The following is a 21,954-nucleotide window of genomic DNA, read 5'->3' as shown; positions in this document are numbered from 1 at the left end:
GAGAAGAACATGCACGGATGTTAGTATGCCAGTTCTACTCACCCAGAAAGATACTTTCCCCTTCAAGATTTTTAGCGTGGAGGACTGTGCCTTCTTAATGAATATGACAAGTGTCATCGCATTTTAGCGATAAGAAAATCCCATGCCAAGTGCCATTGGTCTCCATTTTGCACTCTACACTATAGGACCCCTGCATTTGCATGGAATTCCAATGAAGTTAATGGAGCAAAATGTGTCACAAATTGCTATTTATGCAGAGTCATTGGCAGGATCTGGGCCTTAGTAGTGTTTTCCTGTCTATTTAAATATAAAGCTAAAGTAAGCAAGGGGTGGTGCCACGCAGAAGTCAATCACAACAACTCTCAGAGCAATGGCCCTACAAGACTAAGTGAGCTAAGGATGGGAATTACCTTTGTGTCAGAACCAAAAAAACGATCAATGTCTTCCTCATCACATGCTCAGCAATTGTCATGTTTGCTGAGTGCACTTTGTTCAGTATGACTAATAACCCGGGGGAGGCCGCAAGCAAACCAATTCAGGATAGCAGTGGGAGAGAGCGTGCCTCTGGCTGCTGCATGTGTATCATGTTTCAGGGTTAGCTGCACACCTCTGTCCCCTCTTCTGGTGTCAGGCCTCGAGCCTTCAAATTCTCTGAGGCAGAATTCTGCAATTCTCCCACTTTGAGGCAGAGTGCTGGGTTAGTGCCCTGTGCATCAACTGCGTTTACCCCCAACAGGTCTGACTAGGTTCAGCTACTTTCAGTTCTTCCCTTTGGGACCTGTGACCAGTGGCTCACAGAGTGACCCAGAACTGCCTTTTTTTAAAAACAAAGTACTGTTTAATCTTCACATAGGAACACAGCATAGCAAGAGAAAAGGATTGTTAAAAACAATGAACAGCCTATACACATCTATCTTACCTAAGGTAGACCTCTCAACTCAGAGCCCCGCTCCCACAACTTCTGCGGGATAAGACTGCTTCCCAACAGTCTCCGCCTCAATCTCTTTCTGAATCATCTGACCTCTTGTGAGAGCATCTGTGTCTTTAAACCCTTCTGAGGATTTGATACCTCTCTGCTCCCACACAATTCAATCTCACCATTGTCTTTGAAAGAATGTGAGTTCTCCAATGCTCAGTTTGGGGCTGGAAGGTGTGATTTTCAGCTCGAGCAGAGATCCCTGTGCTACCTCTGATCGGACTAGTGCGCTAAAAACAGACGTGTAGCCGCAGCAGCCCAGGCTAGCCACCCCTGTATGTACTCGTCCAAGACGCAAAGTATGTATTCTGGGTAGCTAGCCCACTACACGGCCATGGCTACATTGCTAGGTTCTTTCCTCCCCAACACCCTAATGCACTTAGGGAAGGTGTAATTCCAGCTCGGGTAGACATGCCTGCACTAGCTCAGGTGTAGTTCCCATGTAGACCTACCCTTAGTGCAGGGGTTCTCAACCTTCATTGCATTGTGACCCCCTTCTGACAACAAAAATTACTACATGACCCCGGGCAGGAGAGCCAAACCCAAAGTCTGAGCCCCACCACCCAAAGCCAAAGCTTCAGGGCTTCAGCCCTGAGCCGGGGGGCTGTAACCTGAGCCCTGCCACCCAGGGCTGAAGCCCTTGGGTTTTGGCTTCAGCCCTGGGCGGTGGGGCTCTGACTTCGGCTTCAGCCCCGGGCCCCAGCAAGTCTAATGCCAGCCCTGGTGACCCCATTAAAACAGAGTCACGACCCACTTTGGGGTCCCGACCCACAGTTTGAGAACCGCTGCCTTAGTGTATTAGGGGTGTTTGAAAGGAAAGAAACCATTAGCTGTTCTAACTCTGCCATTCCAAGTGCCTTGCAAGGAAACTAAAACTTAGCAGTCCTATGTTTTCAAGCAACACTTTAATACTATTTCCATTCCCAAAGCATCTGAGGTGGTCATTTATAAATTTCCCTTAGGTGGGCACTAAGTCCAATCATAACTAGGAAGCTAAACCACATCTTTGTGGCAGGCTAATAACCTTTGCAGGCTATAAACACCTGTACGGTTTACTTCTATTCAGTAACACTGAAAGCTGGGGCCGGATTTGAATTATATGAGCAAAGGCAGGAGAAGAAAATGTATCCAAGGTACCATAGAATTTATTATGGCACACTGAACAAAATCTTGTATATATTAATCACCCTATCTCCTCTCAATGTAACCTAAAGACAAAAAAACAAAAACAGAACAACCCAGCACTATGAAGGATCTTATGTATGTGCAGGTTAAGGATGTTGTGCTAAATCCTGAGATTGATGGACTGAATATTAATCTACTTTACAATAGGAAGTAAATAAAACTTTATGAAGAACTGTACTGAAGGTTCCAGGATATATTTTGATAAATTCTTTTTCAGTGCCAGAAATAAAAGAATAAAATGCCATACTTTCCTGTCGATAAGATATTAGATGCTAATTATGGTCATACTACTGTACATGGTCATTCTACTGTACTTACGGCAGTACTCCAGACACAGCTGCCAATCAAAACAGTTTTGCCTGGCTCCTGGGAAGGGAATATCTTTATCTATATTCCAGTATAATGCAGAGAGGTTGAGAGAGAAAGAGGCAGAGGCCTGTGAAAATATCAGATTTAGGAATTTATCTTTTATGCCATTTCTCTTTCCCCGCCTAAACTATGAGTTGGACATTGAAGAATGTTTATTAATTTAGCTGGAAGTCACACTTAAAAACCGTTTTTAACTCTCTGATTAATAAAAATAGCAGCCAATTTTAGAAGTGACTAGTCTTTTGTGTTCCTGACTTGAGATGCCTTAAAGGAGCTTGATTTTCATATAGTGCTGAGCAAAAACCTTGAGGGGGGGAGAACTGGAGGCTTTTGAAAATTTTGGCCAGTAAGGGTAGATCTACATTGCACTTAAAAACCTGCTGCTGTCCCATGCCAGCTGACTCGAACTCACAAGGCTTGGGTTAAGGGGTTGTTTGATTCCAGTGACAAAGCCCTGGCTGGGATGATTTAGATTGGTCCTGCTTTGAGCAGGGGGTTGGACTAGATGACCTCCTGAGGTCCCTTCCAACCCTGATATTCTATAATTCAGTGCAGATGTTGGGGCTTGGGCTGCAGCTCAGGATCTAGGATCCTGAGAGGTTCCCAGAACCCGGACCGCTGCCTGAGCCCAAATGTCTGCACCACATTTAAACAGCCCCAGACCCTGAGGCCTGCAAGCCTGAGTCAGCTGGCATGAGGCTGTCTAACTGCAGTATAGACATCATTTAGGTGTACCATATCAACCAGCAGTCCTCTCTCTCCTTACACGACAGTGAGCAAACATTAGTTTCTCACAAGATTTCCGTCCAGTTTCTCTCAGCAAACAAAGCAAAGCAGTTCAGAGAACAATGCGACTCAAAGAAAGAGCATGAGACTTCACCAATTTTCCCTCTCTTTCGCAATTCTGTAAATGACTATATAGAGGAATAATCCCAGCTACTAATATCAAAGACATCTCAGTAAAAATCACGTGCCACCATACATACAAAGAGACAAGGATTTTTCAAATCGCTGAAAAGAGTTGTTGTGAAATCATGTTGACATCTGTTATGCCGTGAACGTTGCCAGGACACAGGAGGCAACTCCCAGGTTAAAGAAATTCAAAAGAATAAACATTGTTTGATCCTTTCTTCCATTTGCAAACTCATGAACACGTTTTCTGCATAGGCTGATTCTCCAGCAACGCAAGAAAAAATGGGAATTGGGGCGGGGGAGGAGGAATTTCCAGGAACAAAACCAATGCAGTAGACTTAAAAGAACTCTGGGATTCAACTGTTTTTTGTACAAGTCTCTTGAAAGACATACTGCAGGAAGTATAACACATAGCAGACTGTGTATTTAAGCAAAACATGTTTTTTGCTAAATTATGAAGGTAATACTCACGCAGTGCATACAGGGAGAGGATTATTCCAGCCAGGCAAAACCCTTCAAAAAATCTGAGCGTGCTGAACATTGTCACATTTACCGAGAGAGCCACAGTCAGTCCAAATATCAGAATGAATATAACCGAGAAGAGTAGCACTGGCCGTCGACCAACCCTACAAACGGAAAGTGGGGAGAATAGTGTTAAAATCCAAGGTGGACACAATACTAGATGCTTATGTCTTGCAGAGGACATAGGCACAGTTGGGAACAAATTACATAGTTCCTCCCAAATGCTGCTACCAATTTTTAATAGCAGCCAACACACTCCCCACCCCCCACCCACAGACACTTCTCACATTTCTGCATATTAAATTCAATTATTGCTTTGATTAGTCTTGCAAAGATTTCATGGACAAATTCATTTATGAACAGATTAAAGCAAATAGCATTAAGTGCATCACTATTTAATATAAGAGCCATTTTCAAAGCCTGAAAGTGAACAAAACAGCAAATAAATATATAAAAATTGCAGTAAGTGCAAGCCTTTAACAAAAATTATGACAGGCGATTTGGGAAAAAGCCCTTAGTTTTCCATAGTGAGGAAAGGTCACTTGATTAATAGAAGTTTCCCCTCAAGAGAAGAGACATTTTCCATGCCCATTAAATTTACCAGCGAATTCTCCTCTTGCCACATGCTTCAGCTTCCACAAATCTCAGCTTTCGTTTAGTTAAAAACTAAGTTTCTAGCCCCTGTGGTTGTGGAAACAGCCTCAAAAATGTAAACCAAGTATAAACGGAAGAAGCATCACTTTTCTGAGTCTTCAGAGAACCTGAAGCAATACCTCTAAAAGAAATGAACTGCTTTATTCATCTCAATCAGCACCCCCCTGGATTCCACAATCCACCAGCTATGAAACGCGGAATATTTCCAAAGGGCCACAGGTTTCAACATTATTTGCAGCCAGACACCTGCCATTTTGTTTTGGACAAAGGATGCAAGCAGCCATAGACCTTTGTGCAACCAGCAGTGTATGGGATGGGATATTCAGATGCACTTGCAGATACATGCATCTAATGCTATAAAATATGCACTGCTGTCAAAAGAAAAATGGTCTGAAGACAGCATGTGAGGGGCAAACTCTGTGCATATATAAGCATGAATATTGCCATACGCTGAAAATTCTAAGTAAGCCCAATTTCCAGTGATCACGGTGCTCCTGTAGAAAGAAGCAGTAAACGTTTTTTGGTAGCACATTGTGCTAGCCCAGAGTGTGACAAACTGCCCATACCACACTGTATTAGAACACGTGCTACCATCCATAATGCACTGGTTGTTGGATAAGGATTTGGTCCCCAGTTTGAATAAATGGAGTCTCCACATGCTGGATCCCATAGATCTTCCACCTATACCTACCCACACAGCTAAGATTTCCCCTAATAATTACTTGGTGAATGAAAATCACTATAGTGTCATGCGGTCATCACTTATAGCTTTAGAAGTTTCCTTCTAAAGGAACACCATCAACTTAAAAATCTGTATGCTGCAAACAAATTTCTTTATCTAGGTAACTACCACAAGCTCAGATTATTAAAAGTGAAAATTTTCAAAATCCAATTTATGTCACTATTTATGCTCTCTCGTTTCATGCATTTCTCTCAACTTAGACAATGCAAATAAATTAAGTCAGTTTCCCTTTTGTAAATTTGGTCACTTACATCTGTTTTTCCCAAACTTTTAAAAGCTGAGCACCCTACCCACACCCTTCTGCAGGGCAATGAAACAAATCATATACTCTCACCCATCTCCCCACAATTCTGTCACATGTTGTTTAAGATCTACCCTAATTTTAGAATTTTATTTAAATGAAATAAAACTATACGCCATCATACACATCCATAAGGCTTTATTTTGAGGAGCAATGAATATCGAATACTGGACATTAAATAAATATTTCAATGCCACATTATTTTATTATTTAAAATTGAAATTAAGATGCTGTGAAGCTTTGGGCCACGTTGTTTCACACATGCAGCAGGGTTCGCCTCCTCACAGCTGTGAGGTATGGCACCAAAGTGAGCAGTAATCATGTAAATCTTCATAACACCACATCTCCTCTCATCTCTTCCATGCTTCAATCAGTAGTGAAAAAAGTATAATAACTGACAAGTAAGTTAGCATCCACTGGAATGAATGGGGCAGGTTCATACCATAAAGCTATTGTTTCAGGCTTTCTGCAAGCTCAAGCATATATCACTTTGGTTACAGTATAAAGTTTTTCTTTGTAATCATACCAGCTAGATATATTTTTTTTTTAAAAGTGAAAGCAGATTCTGGAGAATAATTGAGAGTTCTATCAATATTCCCATTCCCCAGTAATCCAGAGGGATATACCCCCACACTTTGAGAAATGCAGATATGTATGTTCTTAATGCTGCAATATTTGGAAAAAGAAAAGGAGGACTTGTGGCACCTTAGAGACTAACCAATTTATTAGAGCATAAGCTTTCGTGAGCTACAGCTCACTTCTTCAGATGCATATCGTGGAAACTGCAGCAGGCTTTATATATACACAGAGAATATGAAATCCAGGTGGATTTGTGCTGGAAATCACTTTAGATAAGCTATTACCAGCAGGACAGTGGGGTGGGAATAGGTATTGTTTCATATTCTCTGTGTATATATAAAGCCTGCTGCAGTTTCCACGATATGCATCTGAAGAAGTGAGCTGTAGCTCACGAAAGCTTATGCTCTAATAAATTGGTTAGTCTCTAAGGTGCCACAAGTCCTCCTTTTCTTTTTGCGAATACAGACTAACACGGCTGTTACTCTGAAACCTGTCATTATGCAATATTTGGGTTTCAAACACTGCAAGGGAATGGTCATTTGTTTCAAAACAACTTTTAAAAAATAACAAAACAGTGGAAAGGTTTGTAAAGGCCTTTTAAAAATAAGATGAGAATTTTGGCCAAATATGTGTTGACACTGTCCCTTTTACCAGCAAGTATGGCTAAAAAGTAATTTGTGATTGTAGTATCTATTTGACAGAACACAAGAGGCTAGTGCTATCTAAAACAAACGCTCCATTTTTAAATAATTAGAAAATATTTAATTCTGCTCTGTCATGACAGCAGTACCAAAGTGTGTCATCAGCAAATAATTAGAAGTCAATAGTTAAGTATTTTCCTTTTGTTATTTATCATGCTATAAGTGACTCAGCCCAAGCAATTAAAACAATTTTGTACTGCCAATTCATGCTACTCTTTTCAGAGGTCTGCAGATCTAATTATTAAAAGGTTCTTCCTGAATAGGAACTTTTAAAAAAGTTCGAGAGAGATACTTAGCATCTTTATTCATTTAAATTATATAACATTAAAAGATTTTTCACTCACCAGTCAGCTATACATCCTGTTATCAAGTAGCCAAAGATTAAGCCTACCAGTAGGGAGAATTTAGCAATATGGACTTTCCAGGAAGATTCACAAACGAGATCCCACTGAAAGAAGAAAAGAGATAGGTACATTGAAACATACTTGATTCCTCTCTGGTGCATTTAAACATACAGATGTTGTTGTAGGTGTTCTTTTCAATTTTAGCATTCACACTTAAAAATATTCTTAATTCATTATTCAAGTCCACATCCAACTCACATTACTGGGAATGAAAAGACTCTCCTTTACTTTGGTGAGAGTTGGATCAGGCGCTTAGAAGTTTGGTCATTAAATCTTTCTTCCCAAGTTTGTTTATTTGGATTTATAAAAATGGGCATCTATCCATATGTTCTAGGCAGTCTTGAACTAACTTAAAAATATATCCAAATAATACCCCAACATGTCAGCAGCAAAATTCTATGTAAACCACCACCAGGAAGTCAGACAATTTCAAATCTCAGATTTCCCTAATCCTCTGTTTTCAAATGCCTGGGGAAGATGATCAGTTTTGTAACAGGCCACAGAGTCACCAGGTTCAGGCTACTTCAGATCAATTGACGGTAACCTTTTTGCAACACAGTATAGTAGCCCCCGTCAGTACTCCACTTTCTCTAGAGTAAGATGGGACGATGGTGTAAGAAAAACAGCCTGCACTTAGGAAAGGCTACGTTCTATTGACACAGAGGTAAGAAGAGCAGTAGGACAATCAAGTGCAAGAGTGTGTCGGCCTGATTCAGCTCTTTCCACAGTGCCATTTTACGGTGCCAGGATAAGAAGGTGCTGGAATTGCACTCTAAAACCATCTCAGTTGCTGAAATTGTCGTACTCCAAAGGGGGAGTGTAAATGAGTGGTCTCCTCCCGAGTGACCCTTCATGACCCCAGGGCAACCTGCAAGTGGCCTCACATCAGTTTCCTCTCCTGGATCCCAGTAACTTCAATACAAACGTGTCCTCAAGCTCCCGCTTTTATTTCGTACCTCCACCACCCCCGGCTCCGCCCCAACTCGGCCCCACCTCCTCCCCCGCAACTCCCCATCCTAGCTCACCTCCGCTCTGCCTGCTCCCCTGAACACGCCGCCGCTCCGCTTCTCCCCCGTCCCTCTCCGGCGAGGGAGAGGCAGCGCATTCAGGGGAGCAGGTAGAGTGGAGGTGAGCAAGGGTGGGGAGGGGGGGAGGAATTAACGGGGGGGGGGGGTAGAGGAACCGCTCCCCACCCCAGCTCACGTCCGCCTCTGCCCTCTCTCCCAGGCGGCTCGCTCAGGGGAGCAGGCGGAGGCAGAAGTGGAGCAGAGGCGAGCTGGGGTACATTTCTAGGGATGGCATGGCTGGCGCTGGAATGCCACCCCAGAAACGTGCCACCCCAAGCACCTGCTTGTTTTGCTGGTGCCTAGAGCCGGCCCTGGCTGCCAGCTCCCACCCCACCCCAGTTCCTTCTTGCTGGAAACTCTGACAGTGGGGACGGAGGGCAGCTCATGGAACAGACATGAGCAACACACCTCAAAGAACACTAGTTATGGAACAGATAATTGTCTTTTCTTCTTCAAGTTCTTGCTCCTGTCCATTCCCTATTAGGTGATTCCCAAGCAGTACCAATGGAGGCCGGTAGGAGTTCATGGACGTGTAGATTGCAACACAGCTCTGCCGAACCCAGCGTCGTCTCTGCCCTGTTGTGTGAGGGCGTAATGCACCGTAAATGTGTGAACCGAAGACCATGCCATGGTTCTGCAAATGTCCTGGATGGGAATGTGTGCCAGGAAGGCTGCTGAGGACACCTGAGCTCTGGTTGAATGGGCCCTCGTGATCAGCATCAGTGGGACCTGTGCTAGCTTGTTACAGATCTGGATGCAGGTGGTGATCCAGGTGGAAATTCTGGGATGACACCAGAAGGCCCTTCATCCTGTCTGCTGTTGTGATGAAGAGCTGGGTTGACCTGGGGACGGGCTTGGTACACTCTGGGTAAGATGGCAGAGCACATCTGATGTCAGGGCGTGCAGCCTCCTTTCCTCATTAGTGATGTGCAGCTTGGGACAAAACACCAGGAGGAAGATGTCTTGATTGACATGGAAGGAAGAAACCAGCTTTGGCAGAAAGGCCAGATGGGGTCGCAGTTGAACTTTGTTGTATGCGCCTGGACAGGGAGCTATCTGCTCGGGACAAGTCCCTTCTGCGAGTCCTTGGAGACCGGCGGGGTTTGGTGGATTGGTGACGACGTCCCAATGATCTACACCTCAGTCACGCTGCTCAACTGGTACCGGAATCTAGAGCGGGACCAGGAGCTGGAGCGGGTCGGTCACCAGGAAGAACCTACTCCCTGATCTAGGGGATCCATGACACGGTGATGCATATCAGCGAGCTGATAACTCCACTGCTGAGACCGACTGTCTTGGGCCTGCGACCAGTACCGAGCCATGGGTAAAGCACTGGGCTGGTCCCAGTGCTGTTGATGCTAGGAAGGGCAGACCCTCTGCAGGCCTGTGCCATGTCACAGGCGAGGCACGCCTCGAACCTTGCGAGCAGTGCCCTGAGTCCAGAGACTGATGAGGGCTTCACTGAGCCTGCCTCTCTGCCTTCGAGGCCTGGTGGCTCCATGCGAGCAAGCACCGGAGGAACATCCCCTGCAATGGGGAACGGTGCCACTGAGATTGGGGACCTAGAGAAAGGACCCAAGGCGGGTTTACCCTTAGACCAGGGTACTGCTGTAACCGGTGTGGGCGGCACCAATAGCGCCAGGATATCCTGCACTGCCTGCAGGGCGTCGACGGGACCTCTAACTGATGAAGTTCCCCGTCACTGTCCGGTGTGGCAGACCTAGGTCGGGGTGGGCGGGACCACTCAACCTGAGCTGGGGCCTGACTCCTGGTAGGAGGTATCAAGCTGCCCTACTTGGGCCTTGGCTCCCCTCCTGCCCTCTCCTTCTCCTAGCAGGGATGTAGGAGATCTTCCTCTCCCGGTCTTCTTTAGCCTCTTGGAAGATGCCAGGGACGGGGATCGGCGCAGGTGGGGCACTCTGCACCAATATTGTGGTGCTCGGGGCAGACTTGCACCTAGACTGCTCTGGTGCTGGAGTTAGTACTGACTCCATGAGGAGCGCTTTGAGGCAGAAGTCCCTCTCCTTCTTAGTCCAAGGTTTGAAGGACTTTCAAATGTCGCTTATATGCGACCCACCAAGACATCTGAAACAACTGTTATGCGGATTGTTGATGGGCATCAGTTTCTTGCAGTGATCGCAGGGCTTAAAGCCTGGGGACTGGGTCATGCCCCATCCCTAGGCTAAGTCCCATTCGGGACCAACTAATTAAAACACTAACACTAAGGGAAACTGTTAACTATGTACAACTATTTTACAAGAAAGTTTGAAATACTGAACAAAGTGAAAAGGGCTAGCCGAAGCAGCAGACGTTTCAGCACCATCACTGGCGGCAAGAAGGAACTGAGGGTGGGGGGAGCCAGTGACACTCCTTATACCATGTGCACACCACTCCAGAAGGCGCCAGAGTCGGTCCCCTACCGATACCACAGAGGGAAAATTTTCTGGCACCAGTGCATGTGGTGAGCACACACACCTCATATGAAATGGACTTGAGCAAGCACTCTAAGAAGAACAGTAATTTATTCTGGGGAAGAAGAGGTACTCATGTGTTTAAATGTTTGCAAGATGAAGCCCTAGGATAAGACATGAGGACTACTATATTTAACTGAAATTCCAGGGGAATTTACATTGGGAGATTCTTTTACTCAGATTGGAATTTGGCCAGGATACCAAGCATAACACCCCTCCTCTTGCAAATAATACCCTAGGATCAATAACCTCAAAAGGCCTGTGTGATAGGTTCCCCCCAGGGTGTCACCTGGAACTGGGGTGCCACTGAGCCTTCTGACCCACACCAGCCTGGACTCCCTCTCACACTGTGCTGCTGTGACAAGTTGCAAAGCCCTCCAAGCTTGCACTTTCACCAGCTTTCACATAGGTAGGGACACACTCCGCTTCCCAGCCTAGGACCCCAGAGCAGTACTGTCCTGCCCTGGTCAAATCTGGCCAGTATATGGGTTTAACTACCAGTCCGCCTCTCCCTCAATGTGAAGAGGACCATGCACATTTGTGGTAACCAAGCTGAGATTTTCCCCAGACCTCTTAGTCAAATGCACACTGGTTTGGATTAAAACATAAAATAAGTTTATTAACTACAAAAGGGTAGATGTTAAGTGATTATAAGTGATAGCAAACAGAATAAAGCAGATTACCTAGTAAATAAACAAAACCGCAAACTGAGCATAACACACTAGATAGGGAGGATGTGAATTAGCAAATTCTCACCCTGAGTGATAAACTGCCTGGCAGATTCTTAAGGCACAAACTGCATTGGCTCTGCAGCTTGGGGTTTCCAGGTTTTCATACACAGGCTAGCAATCCCTTAGCCTGGGACCATCACCTCCCCCCTGTTCAGTCTTTATTCCTCCAGTGTTTCCAGGTGTGTTGTTGTAGGGAGAGTGAGGTACCATCATGATGTCATTTCCCCCCTTTTATATCTTCTTCCCACTTTCTGGAAAGCTCTTTTGCTATGACCTGGGTCAAACAGTTCCCATTGTGTAGTGCTCTCTGAGAGGTTTCTATTGTACACAGTTCCTGGGGTAATCCTTGTGCTTGTGTGATCAGGAACAGTCAACACGGCAAGTCATACCTGACCAACCTGATTGCCTTCTATGATGAGATAACGGGCTCCGTGGATATGGGGAAAGCGCTGGATGTGCTATATCTTGACTTTAGCAAAGCTTTTGATACGGTCTCCCACAGTATTCTTGCCAGCAAGTTAAAAAAGTATGGATTGGATGAATGGACTATAAGATGGACAGAAAGCTGCCTAGATTGTGGTGCTCAACGGATAGTGATCAACGGCTCAGTGTCTAGTTGGCAGCCGGTATCACGCAGAGTGCCCCAGGGGTCAGTCCTGGGGCCGGTTTTGTTCAATATCTTCATTAATGATCTGTAGGATGGGATTAATTGCACCCTCAGCAAGTTCGTGGATGACACTAAACTGAGGGGAGAGGTAGATATGATGGAGGGTAGGGAGAGAGTCCAGAGTGACCTAGACAACTTGGAGGATTGGGCCAAAAGAAATCTGATGAGACTCAACAAGGACAAGTGCAGAGTCCTGCACTTAGGAAGGAAGAATCCCATGCACCACTATAGGCTGGGGACCGACTGGCTAAGCAGCAGTTCTGCAGAAAAGGACCTAGGGGTTACAGTGGAAGAGAAGCTGGATATGAGTCAGCAGTGTGCCCTTGTTGCCAAGAAGGCCAATGGCATATTGGGCTGTATTAGTAGGAGCACTGTCAGCAGATCAAGGGATGTGATTATTACCCTCTATTCGGCACTGGTGATGCCACACATGGAGTACTGCATCCAGTTTTGGTCCCCCCACTACAGAAGGGATGTGGACAAATTGGAGAGAGTCCAGCGAAGGGCAACGAAAATGATTAGGGGGCTGGGGCACGTGACTTATGAGGAGAGGTTGAGGGAACTGGGGTTATTTAGTCTGGAGAAGAGAAGAGTGAGGGGGGATTTAATAGCAGCCTTCAATTACCTCAAGGGGGGTTCCAAAGAGGATGGAGCTAGGCTGTTCTCAGTGGTGGCAGATGACAAAACAAGGAGCAATGTTCTCAAGTTGCAATGGGGGAGGTCTATGTTGGATATTAGGAAACACTATTTCACTAAGAGGGTGGTGAAACACTGGAATGGGTTACCTAAGGAGGTGGTGGAATCTCCATCCTTAGATGTTTTTTAAGTCCCAGCTTGACAAAGCCTTGGCTGGAATGATTTAGTTGATGTTGGCCCTGCTATGAGCAGGGGATTGGACTAGATGACCTCCTGAGGTCTCTTCCAACCCTAATATTCTATGATTTCCTCAATAAGCCATTAACATTGTTTGGCCTTTTTACTATTGTACCTGAAAGGCTGCTTGTGGGTGTTTTCAACCTCACAACATGTTTCAGTAACACACACAGTGCCAAACTTCATAACTTTACCAAGGATGATAGCACATACAATCCAATGAGATGTTAATGTCTAGCAGATCAAGACTTTTAGAAGGATACCTCAAAAGGCATACTGTGGACAAAACATATCCTAATTACATGACAGTGGTGAAGATGGACATACCATATTCACATCTTAACAGAAGAGAGCACCTCTGGCAGGGCGGTACCCACAACACCGCAGTGGGGAGTTAGTACAATATTGACCCAGAAGGAAGAGTGCTGCATGCTGAGTCTATGACACCTTTTACAACAGCTCCTTGGACCTGCCCCGGATGTCTCCCATCCAACCCCGCCTGGCTTGGGAGATGGGATGAAATGACCATTTGAGGGAATAAATTACAATTGTTACATTTAACATTGTGTTTCAAAATGACTGAAGAAATCCTAAAGAATTCAGCAGTACCAAGTCAGTTTGCAACACCACAGCAATGTAAAGAGCTTGCCACATGTTGATACATTGTTGGTAACAAGCTGCAAGTGTTTCTATAATGTAACCGTACTTTTTGGCAAAACCTAGGATCCTAACATTTACCTGATTTAGACGAGCCACCACACCATAGGCTAAAACCAAACCAGATTATTCTGATGCTTCCTCTCATTGCGTGTCTGACAAAAACTTAAACACCTGAAAAGTAACTACCTCCTTACCACAGGCCAAATCCATAGAGGTCTTACTCAGTGTTTACCAATTCATGACTCACAATGAAGTCAGTTGAAACTTTGCCTCAGAACGTGGCCCTAAGTTTGTTAATTATTAAGTGACTAGTGCATCAATAAAGGTTCTTCCCTTTCTGTCACTGTACAGGGAGCTGCTCCCCCATTCACCCAACCCCTGTGCATCTGGCCCCCATGATATGAGCCTCACCCTCCTTCCCCACCCAGAAACCCGCCCCCCACTCCTTCCCTTCTGCATCTGGACCTCCGCCCCTGCACCTAGACCACCCCCACAGAGACCCCCCATACTCTAACCCACCCCAACAAACCCCACACATCTGGACCCCCCACTCCACTGAGCCCCAACCAGCTGCACCCAGACCACCCCGCCACCAAGCTTCACTCCCCAAGCACCAGACCCCCACTGCTGAGCTCCACCACACCCAGACCCCCCCCACTGAGCCCCAACCACCTTCACCTGGACCCCCCTGCAGAGCCCCATTGCCCATGCACCCAGACCCCCACCCCAAGAACCCCTGTGCATCCAGATCCCCACTGTACCTGGACTCCCCACACAGAACCCTCTCAACCCACACCTGGATCCCCTCCTCCCCCGCCCACTAAACCTCTCCACGCTTGGATCCTGCTGGGCTGAGCCTGCCTGTCCCATACCTGGTGCACATGGCATGGAGGGAAATACCTTGGGGTATTTCTGGGGCAGGTCTGGCCCTTGCACTGTGTCAGGGTAGGGTGCAGCCAAACTGCTGAGTCTATGTCCCAGAGAGATGGGGGGAGGAAATTGCAGGGCGATCTCCAACCTCTGTGCAGCCAGTAGCCTCTGCTCCCCACTGCCATGATGGAGCCTCCATGTTTATTTATTGACAAAAAAAATGCAGAATTTTAAAATACTGTGTGAAAAATTTTATAATTTTTTTTTTTTTTGGTGCAGAATTACCTCAGGAGTAGTCTGCATTCACTATGCTATTAAACAGCATCAAAAACCTCTGTCCAGATTTTGTACCTCACCTAGGCTTACAGCCCTAAGGTCATTTCCAATTCCTCACTCTCCTCCTTCCCCCTAGATCCAGGCGGTCACCAAATCCTGACAGTTTTTCCTGCACATCTCTGAATCTGTCTTTTCTCTCCATACCTACTGCATAACACCCTTGCACAAAATAATGCTTGGGAATGGATGAGAGAAGTTAAAAACTACTTTAAAGGCATGTATTTAAACAAATGATCCAGAAACTAGAACTACAGTTTTTGTTATCAAACTGTATTTCAAATTATTCATTTTGTATTATGATTTAGAGGGCATGCTAAATATATGAAAAGGCAACCCTGTCTCTAGATGCTTACAGGAAGACCTCCACCATAAATTCTGTTGAGACATCATTATAGAGTTTCTTCAGTATAGTATCTCACTATCTGAGGCATTTCCAACAGAAACTAATAATCTGCCTTTAGGAGTAAGAAGAGACTCTAACAGAGAAGAGTGACATGATTCAAGCTCGCAAAGCAAGCTGCTCAGACAATCACCACCCCTTCCAACAAAGAAACAACAAGCAAGAGTTGGTACACTGCACCATAATGATTGTACAGGGGCTCATTTTTTCTTTAAGCGTGGATGAAACAAGATTCCCTTGGACTACGGAAGAGCTGGGCAGCAGCTGGTTCCCAGAATTGCCATGTCACAAGACAGAGACATTAAAACCATTTAAAACCACTTTAAAAAATGCATCTTCCTTCATAAGAGGGATGCAGTCTGACCACACTTTTTGCATAAGGAAGTTTTTAAAATGAGCAAACTCACTAGAAATAATAAAAAATGCTGAACTGAAATAGCCATGCAGTCATGCCACATGAAAACGACCAAAAGAAGAACCTTCCAAGGCAACATACCAGATCAACTATTACATTTGACGTTCTGCTTCTGGTGGTTTGCTGACATCCATAATTCTTAAGAGTCATAGCCCATATTTATTAACAGTTTTTTCTACCCCTAGATCCGCACAACTACAACACTGTACACTCTTTGCGCACCTTCCAATCATCAGCAACAAGGATACACATTTAAACTAGCAAATCTGAAGTACTGAGCTTTTAGGGCCAGATCCTATCTGCAGCAAGGGAGATTTAGGTTAGATATGAGAAAAAACTTTAAACTATAAGGCTAGTTGCGTAGACTGTCGGTCCTTCATCAGTTGAGACTGAGCCGATCACAACACATCTTCCAATCTTCTCTCGCTCTGGTCATCCTTCGCCATGCTTGTCCATATCTCTGTGTTCGGAAGTCATCCCACCTCTTTGGAGGTCGACCGCATGGCCATTTCTGTTCTCACGGATACCACTTGGATATAGCTGCGGTCCATTTGTTGGTTGCTGAGTTGGGCCACATGTCCCGCCCACCGCATTTTGCTGACCCTCTTTTTGACAACGTCTTGCACTCCAGACTGCAGCCTAATTATTTCACTGGGGATGTGATCATGGAGCAAAATGCCCAAAAATGTTCGTTCCATCACCCTCTGTGTGACAGACAGTTGATGTTCTTCAGTCTTTGTCAGCGACCATGTTTCACTGCCATATAACATCGCTGGAAACACTGTCAGTTAAAAAGATTCGCATGAGTTGTTTTGCTGATCTTTCCTTGGAGGATGTCCTTGATCTCACTGAATGCGCACCATCCAGGTTTTTTTCTGCGCAACAGTTTGCCTTTCTGATCATGGCGCATGTTGACCTCCTGGCCCAAATAAACGTATTTATCAACCTCTTGGATCTGTTCTCCTCCAAGAGTTATTTGGCTTCTTGGCAGAATATCTAAACTCATGTATTTTGTTTTCGACCAATTCATTTTTAATCCGACTTGACTACTTTTTGCGTTCAGTTCTTTAAGCATTCTCTCAAGCTGGGCTGTATTTTCGGTATCAGCACTATATCATCTGCGAACCTGAGATGGTTTAGCTGCTCGCCGTTGATATTAATCCCACTTTCAAGTCTGCTCAGAAAACCAATTCAAGACAGGCTGTGAATAGTTTTGGTGAAACTATCTCCTTGCTTCACACCTTTCTCAATGGGGATTCGGAGGGGAGAATCAAACAGTGATATGTCCGTGCTACAGCCAGAGTTTGCTTCCTTTAGTAATGTGATATATTTCGCGCTGATGCCCTGTTCTGAAAGAGCTTCAAGAACAGCGCTAGTCTCTACGCTGTCAAATGCCTTCTTGTAGTCCACGAAGGCAATACACAAAGGGAACTTGAACCCTCTAGTACCCTTGAACCCTCTAGTAGTTGGTTTAGAGTGAAGATGTGGTCTATCGTGCTGTAATTCCTTCGAAAGCCGGCCTGCTCTCTAGGTTGCTGTTCATCCAGGTTTCGTGACAGTCAATTTGTTATTATTTTAGTGAACAACTTATAGATATGTGAAAGCAGGCAGATCAGGTGATAGTTCTTTAGATTTTCTCAATTGCCTTTCTTATGCAGCAAGATGGCATTGGACTCTTTCCAACTGGACAGTATCTTCTGGATTTCCAGGTAGCAGCTGAACCTTTGGGCGAGAGCTTTCCACAGTTCCTGACCTCCTGCCTTAAGCACTTTTGCAGTCAGGCTGTTCTTGCCTGGAGCCTTCCCCTCTTTCATTTGATGGGCTGCGTGACGGACTTCGCTGATGAAAACCGGGAGTACGCGTTCATCGGTTTGTTGAAGTGATGGCATTGGGACGTCTATATGAGATGCAAACAGCTGTGCTTAGAAATCCCTGCAAATTGCCTCCATCTCTGTTCGATCAGTTACTGATTTTCCATCCCTGTTCTTCAAAGCTGATAATGATGACCTGTATAACGCCAGTTCCCATTTGCATTTTTGGAGACTTTTACGATCTTCAGCAGCCTTTAGGAGCTTTTTGGTTCGAAATTTCTCAAAGTCTTCCTTCAACTTCATTCAAATGAGCTTGCACAGAAGGGAGTACTCAAGCCTGTCACTGCCGTTTCTTTTCATTTTCCTCCTCTTCTCCAATAAAGTCTTTGTATTCTCCGAGATTCTTCTGCTAGCTCTTCTTGGTCTTTCACGCTCAGCTGATTTCACACACCATTTCAGTCTCTTACTGAAGTTCTCATAATTGTCATTGCAGTCGTCCAGGAGGCTCCAATCTGCCCTAGAAATGTTTTCCTTCAGGATTGCCTCATCGAAAGATACCGGTTAAGCTCTGTTATAGGCTTCCAAGGGAGGTTGTGGAATCCCCATCATTGAAGGTTTTTAAGAACAGGTTTAGACAAACACTTATCAGGGATGGTCTAGGTTTACTCAGTCCTGCCTTTTTGGTGATGGAGGGGGGAAGGGGGAGGGGGAGGAGAGGGTGTTGGACTAAATGATTTCTCAAGGTCCCTTCAAGCCCTGTATTTTATTGATTCTTTCCTCAGCTGGTGTAAAATCAACTACAATGGAGTTACACTGATTTATACAGCTGAAAATAACTGCCCCTATTTGATACATAAAGTAAGGGGGTAGGGGATTGCAAACTCCTACAGTGAAAAGAAAATTGTAGCCCCAAAACACCTAACTGTAGACCAGTAGTTTTGTTTGTTGGCCGGCAACTGATGTTATGATCAGGCAAGTCAAAGAGAATGACCAGAGAAAGCTGGAGTGAACTGCAAACATCAACAGTAGAACTAATTAAAGTGTTTCAAAATTTCAATAACATTTTGTAAATAAAAAATATAATTTTGATGAAATATTGATGAAATTTTCATCCATGGTACATTCACACCTTGAATACTGAGTGCAGTTCTGGTCACCCCATCTCAAACAAGATCTATTAGAACTGAAAAAGTACAGTGAAGGGCAACAAAAATGATTAGGGATACGGAACAGTTTCCACATGAGAAGAGATTAAAAGGACTGGAACTGTTCAAGCTTTGAAAAGTGCTAAGGGGGGGTCTGACAAAGATCTATAGAATCATGAATGGTGTGGAGAAAAGCGAATAAGGAAGTATTATTTACCCGTTCACATAACACATGAACCATGGGTCACCCAATGAAAATTAATAAGCAGCAGGTTTCAAACCAACATAAAGAAGCATTTCTTTACAGAATACACAGTCAACCTGTGGAACTTGTTGCCAAGAGATGTTGTGAAGGCCAAAAGTATAACTGGGTTCAAAACAGAATTAGACACGTTCATGGAGGATAGATACATCAATGGCTATTAGCCAAGATGGTCAGGGAAGCAATCTCGTGATCTGGGTTGTCCATAAACTACTGACTGCCAGAAGCTGGGAGTGGATGAAGGAATGGATCACTCGATAATTGCCCTGTTCTGTTCATTCCCTCTGAAGCGTCTGGCACTGGCCACTGTCGGAAGACAGGATACTGGGTTAGATGTGATTGGCCTGACTCAGTATGGCCGTTCTTATGTAAACTTTTCATCACTTTTGACTAATTATATAGCTAGTTGAAATTTTGACATTAGAAAAATGATGATGAAATTTTAAAGGGGAAAAAGTGGAAAACTTTTTTTAAATATGTAAAAATAAAAAATCCCCCACCCCCTTTTTGACCAGCACTAATTGAAATATTTTCTCTGCCTAAGTTGTTTCTGATTTTATGAACGGGGAGTGTTGTTTGTGTTGATGGGGGAGGAGGGACGCGGAAGGGAGGAAAAATAATCACATAAAGCACTACACTGTAATCAAACATACTTCAATCTAGTTGGAAAACAGTGGGTTCAGTTACCAAGAGCTAGTTTTAAACAAGTGCTATTGGAAATCTAGATCAGAATGGTTATAATTAAACACAGAAAGCAAACAAGTCCTTTGAGGTTTTGGGAAAATAAGTTTCCTTGTTTCAGAGTCATGTTGCTTTAAGATGCTGGACTCCAAGTAGCAAAAAGATATCTGTAAATCTTCCCAACTTCATCACAGATGGCTGCCGTACCAGTACTGAAACTGAGCCCTAGACTTTAAATAAATAGTTAGCTTGCAAACGCTAATAAGTCTCTACAGGGCATGTGTAGACTGAGATTCTAGGGGTATGTCTACATTGCCAGCTGATTTAGGTTAGTGGGACTATAAAATTGCAATGTAGACATTCGGGCTCAGGCTGAAGCCTGGGGTCTGGGACCCCACTAAGGGGGTGGATCCCAGAGCCCGAACATCTACAATGCACTTTTATAGCCATGCAGCCTGAGCCTTATGAGCCTGAGTCAGCTGACATGGGTCAACAGCCAGTGTTTTAGTGCCCTGTAGACATACCCTTGGAGGCTTATAACTTGGCCAAAATTTGGGTAAATTTTCATAGAGACTGCAAAAAAAGTACCAGCTGACAACTCCCACTAAATTTCAAGTCTCTGCTCCAAACCATTAGAGCTTTTCAGCAAAATGGTGTAATTCATTTATTTTGTTTAAACCCATAGACTTAACGTATTTTTCCCCTCACCTCATTCTTGGAAACTGCATTTTAGTTGACACTTTTCAAAACAATTCAGACAGAAGCAGACACCCAACATAGAAAATTTCAGCCCCAACAGATCAATCCTGGCAAAGTTATACGCAACTGAAAATAGGGTTTTATAAATGGAAAGTGCCAGGCAACATTAACTATAGGCGTCACTACCTATAATTAAAAATACTATTCACCATTGCCACAAAGCTACGGGCTTTGAAAAAAGTGCTTAATAGTCCTCCAAAGAAAGTTGTGTATATGGTATTTATGAAACAGTTTCCCATCCTTATCCTTCAAATTACTTTTCTGCAGAATATCACAAAGCTGTGTATTTAATAAATTTTTTCATGTCATGTTTAATACAGCAAGTGCTAGCACGGGCCGTAGTTACAGTTGCCAAAAAAATATCCTCTACAACACCATTTTCAGATGCTTGTAATTTTCCCAAAATGTCACCATTTGAAATTTCCACATTCACTTCTGAAATGTCTTGATTTTCTAAAGCTTGATATTTCAATGTTAACATTGCACTGAGGTGATGTGTTAACATTTTTATTATCTACGTATGTATGTGTGATCATCTGCCATCCCAACACTTTATAAACACTCTTTTGAAGCAAGTCTGCTCACCCACATTTTACAGGGAAAGGCACACACAGGTTATGTTACTTGCCCCAGGTTTCTATGGCAGAGGCCCAAATAGCTCTGTGTGTTTGTCAATCATTTTACACTGAATGGTCCATTAAACTGCTACTTAGTACCATGGGGCTCCCCCTCACCTCATTTCCAACCAATATAAGCAATAAAAATCACTGTCTTTTAAAAAGATGCATTATTGTAGGTTCTATAGGCTGCACCCCCACCCACAAGCTTGGTAAATAAAACCCATCAGCTACAGCTCGCCTTTAACATGCTAGAAATACCGCAGGCTTTCTCTGAGAAAAGCTATTATCATCTGCTCTGTCTCTATTGTGGCTAGAAAGATGGAAAACTAGTGCAATTCCAAGTCATTTATTGATTTTATGGTTCTTGTTAGATTCTGTGATTTGTCAATTGCATTACTCTAGAGGACTGTATTTGATCTTGTGGTTTCATCCCCAGTTATAGAATTGCCCTAAGATACGGTTTTCTTGTTCAGGGAAAAACAAAACAAAAAACGTTATATTTCCCCAGAACCCTCATGTGACAGGTTGTACCCCCCCCTTCTGGGGTGCCACCTGATGTGCTGAGCCCACCTGTCCCACCAGCCTGGGTTCCCCTTACTCTGTGCTGCTGTGACAGGCTCTCAAGCCCCCCTCCAGCACACACCCAGGTAGGGACTCACCCAGCTGTAGAATCTCAGTCTGCAATCAGCTCTATGTGGGAAGACTAAGCTCGGGGAATTGCCCAGCACTCTAGTGCACACCCCCTCTGGAGTGTAAACCCAAAATTATAGTGTCTGGCGTTGTATAGAGATCTGTATAGCGTAAGCTCATGAAATTCACCCCCTCCCTCAAGGTGGAGGAA

At 44.3% G+C, this 21,954-nt stretch overlaps 2 protein-coding genes across 3 annotated transcripts in view; both read right to left on the bottom strand.

Annotated features, from left to right (window-relative positions):
• Window positions 1-21,954, bottom strand: part of LOC140907042 (tubulin beta-2 chain) — a 455,512-nt gene that overhangs the window by 160,836 nt on the left and 272,722 nt on the right. The gene's annotated exons all lie outside the window — the stretch shown is intronic.
• SLC22A23 (solute carrier family 22 member 23) overlaps window positions 1-21,954 on the bottom strand; it is a 165,353-nt gene that overhangs the window by 123,712 nt on the left and 19,687 nt on the right. For both annotated transcript variants that reach the window (XM_073332151.1, XM_073332152.1), the window contains exons 2-3: window positions 7,286-7,389; window positions 3,914-4,068 (exon numbers count right to left, since the gene is read on the bottom strand). In XM_073332151.1, coding sequence (XP_073188252.1) covers window positions 3,914-4,068; window positions 7,286-7,389 — 259 coding nt within the window. The remainder of the gene's footprint in view (window positions 1-3,913; window positions 4,069-7,285; window positions 7,390-21,954) is intronic.

Source organism: Lepidochelys kempii, chromosome 2 (genome assembly GCF_965140265.1).
Source record: "Lepidochelys kempii isolate rLepKem1 chromosome 2, rLepKem1.hap2, whole genome shotgun sequence".
Classification (NCBI taxonomy): Eukaryota; Metazoa; Chordata; order Testudines; family Cheloniidae; genus Lepidochelys; species Lepidochelys kempii.
Note: the sequence above shows the minus strand (reverse complement) of the source record. Positions and strands in the feature narration are given on the sequence as shown.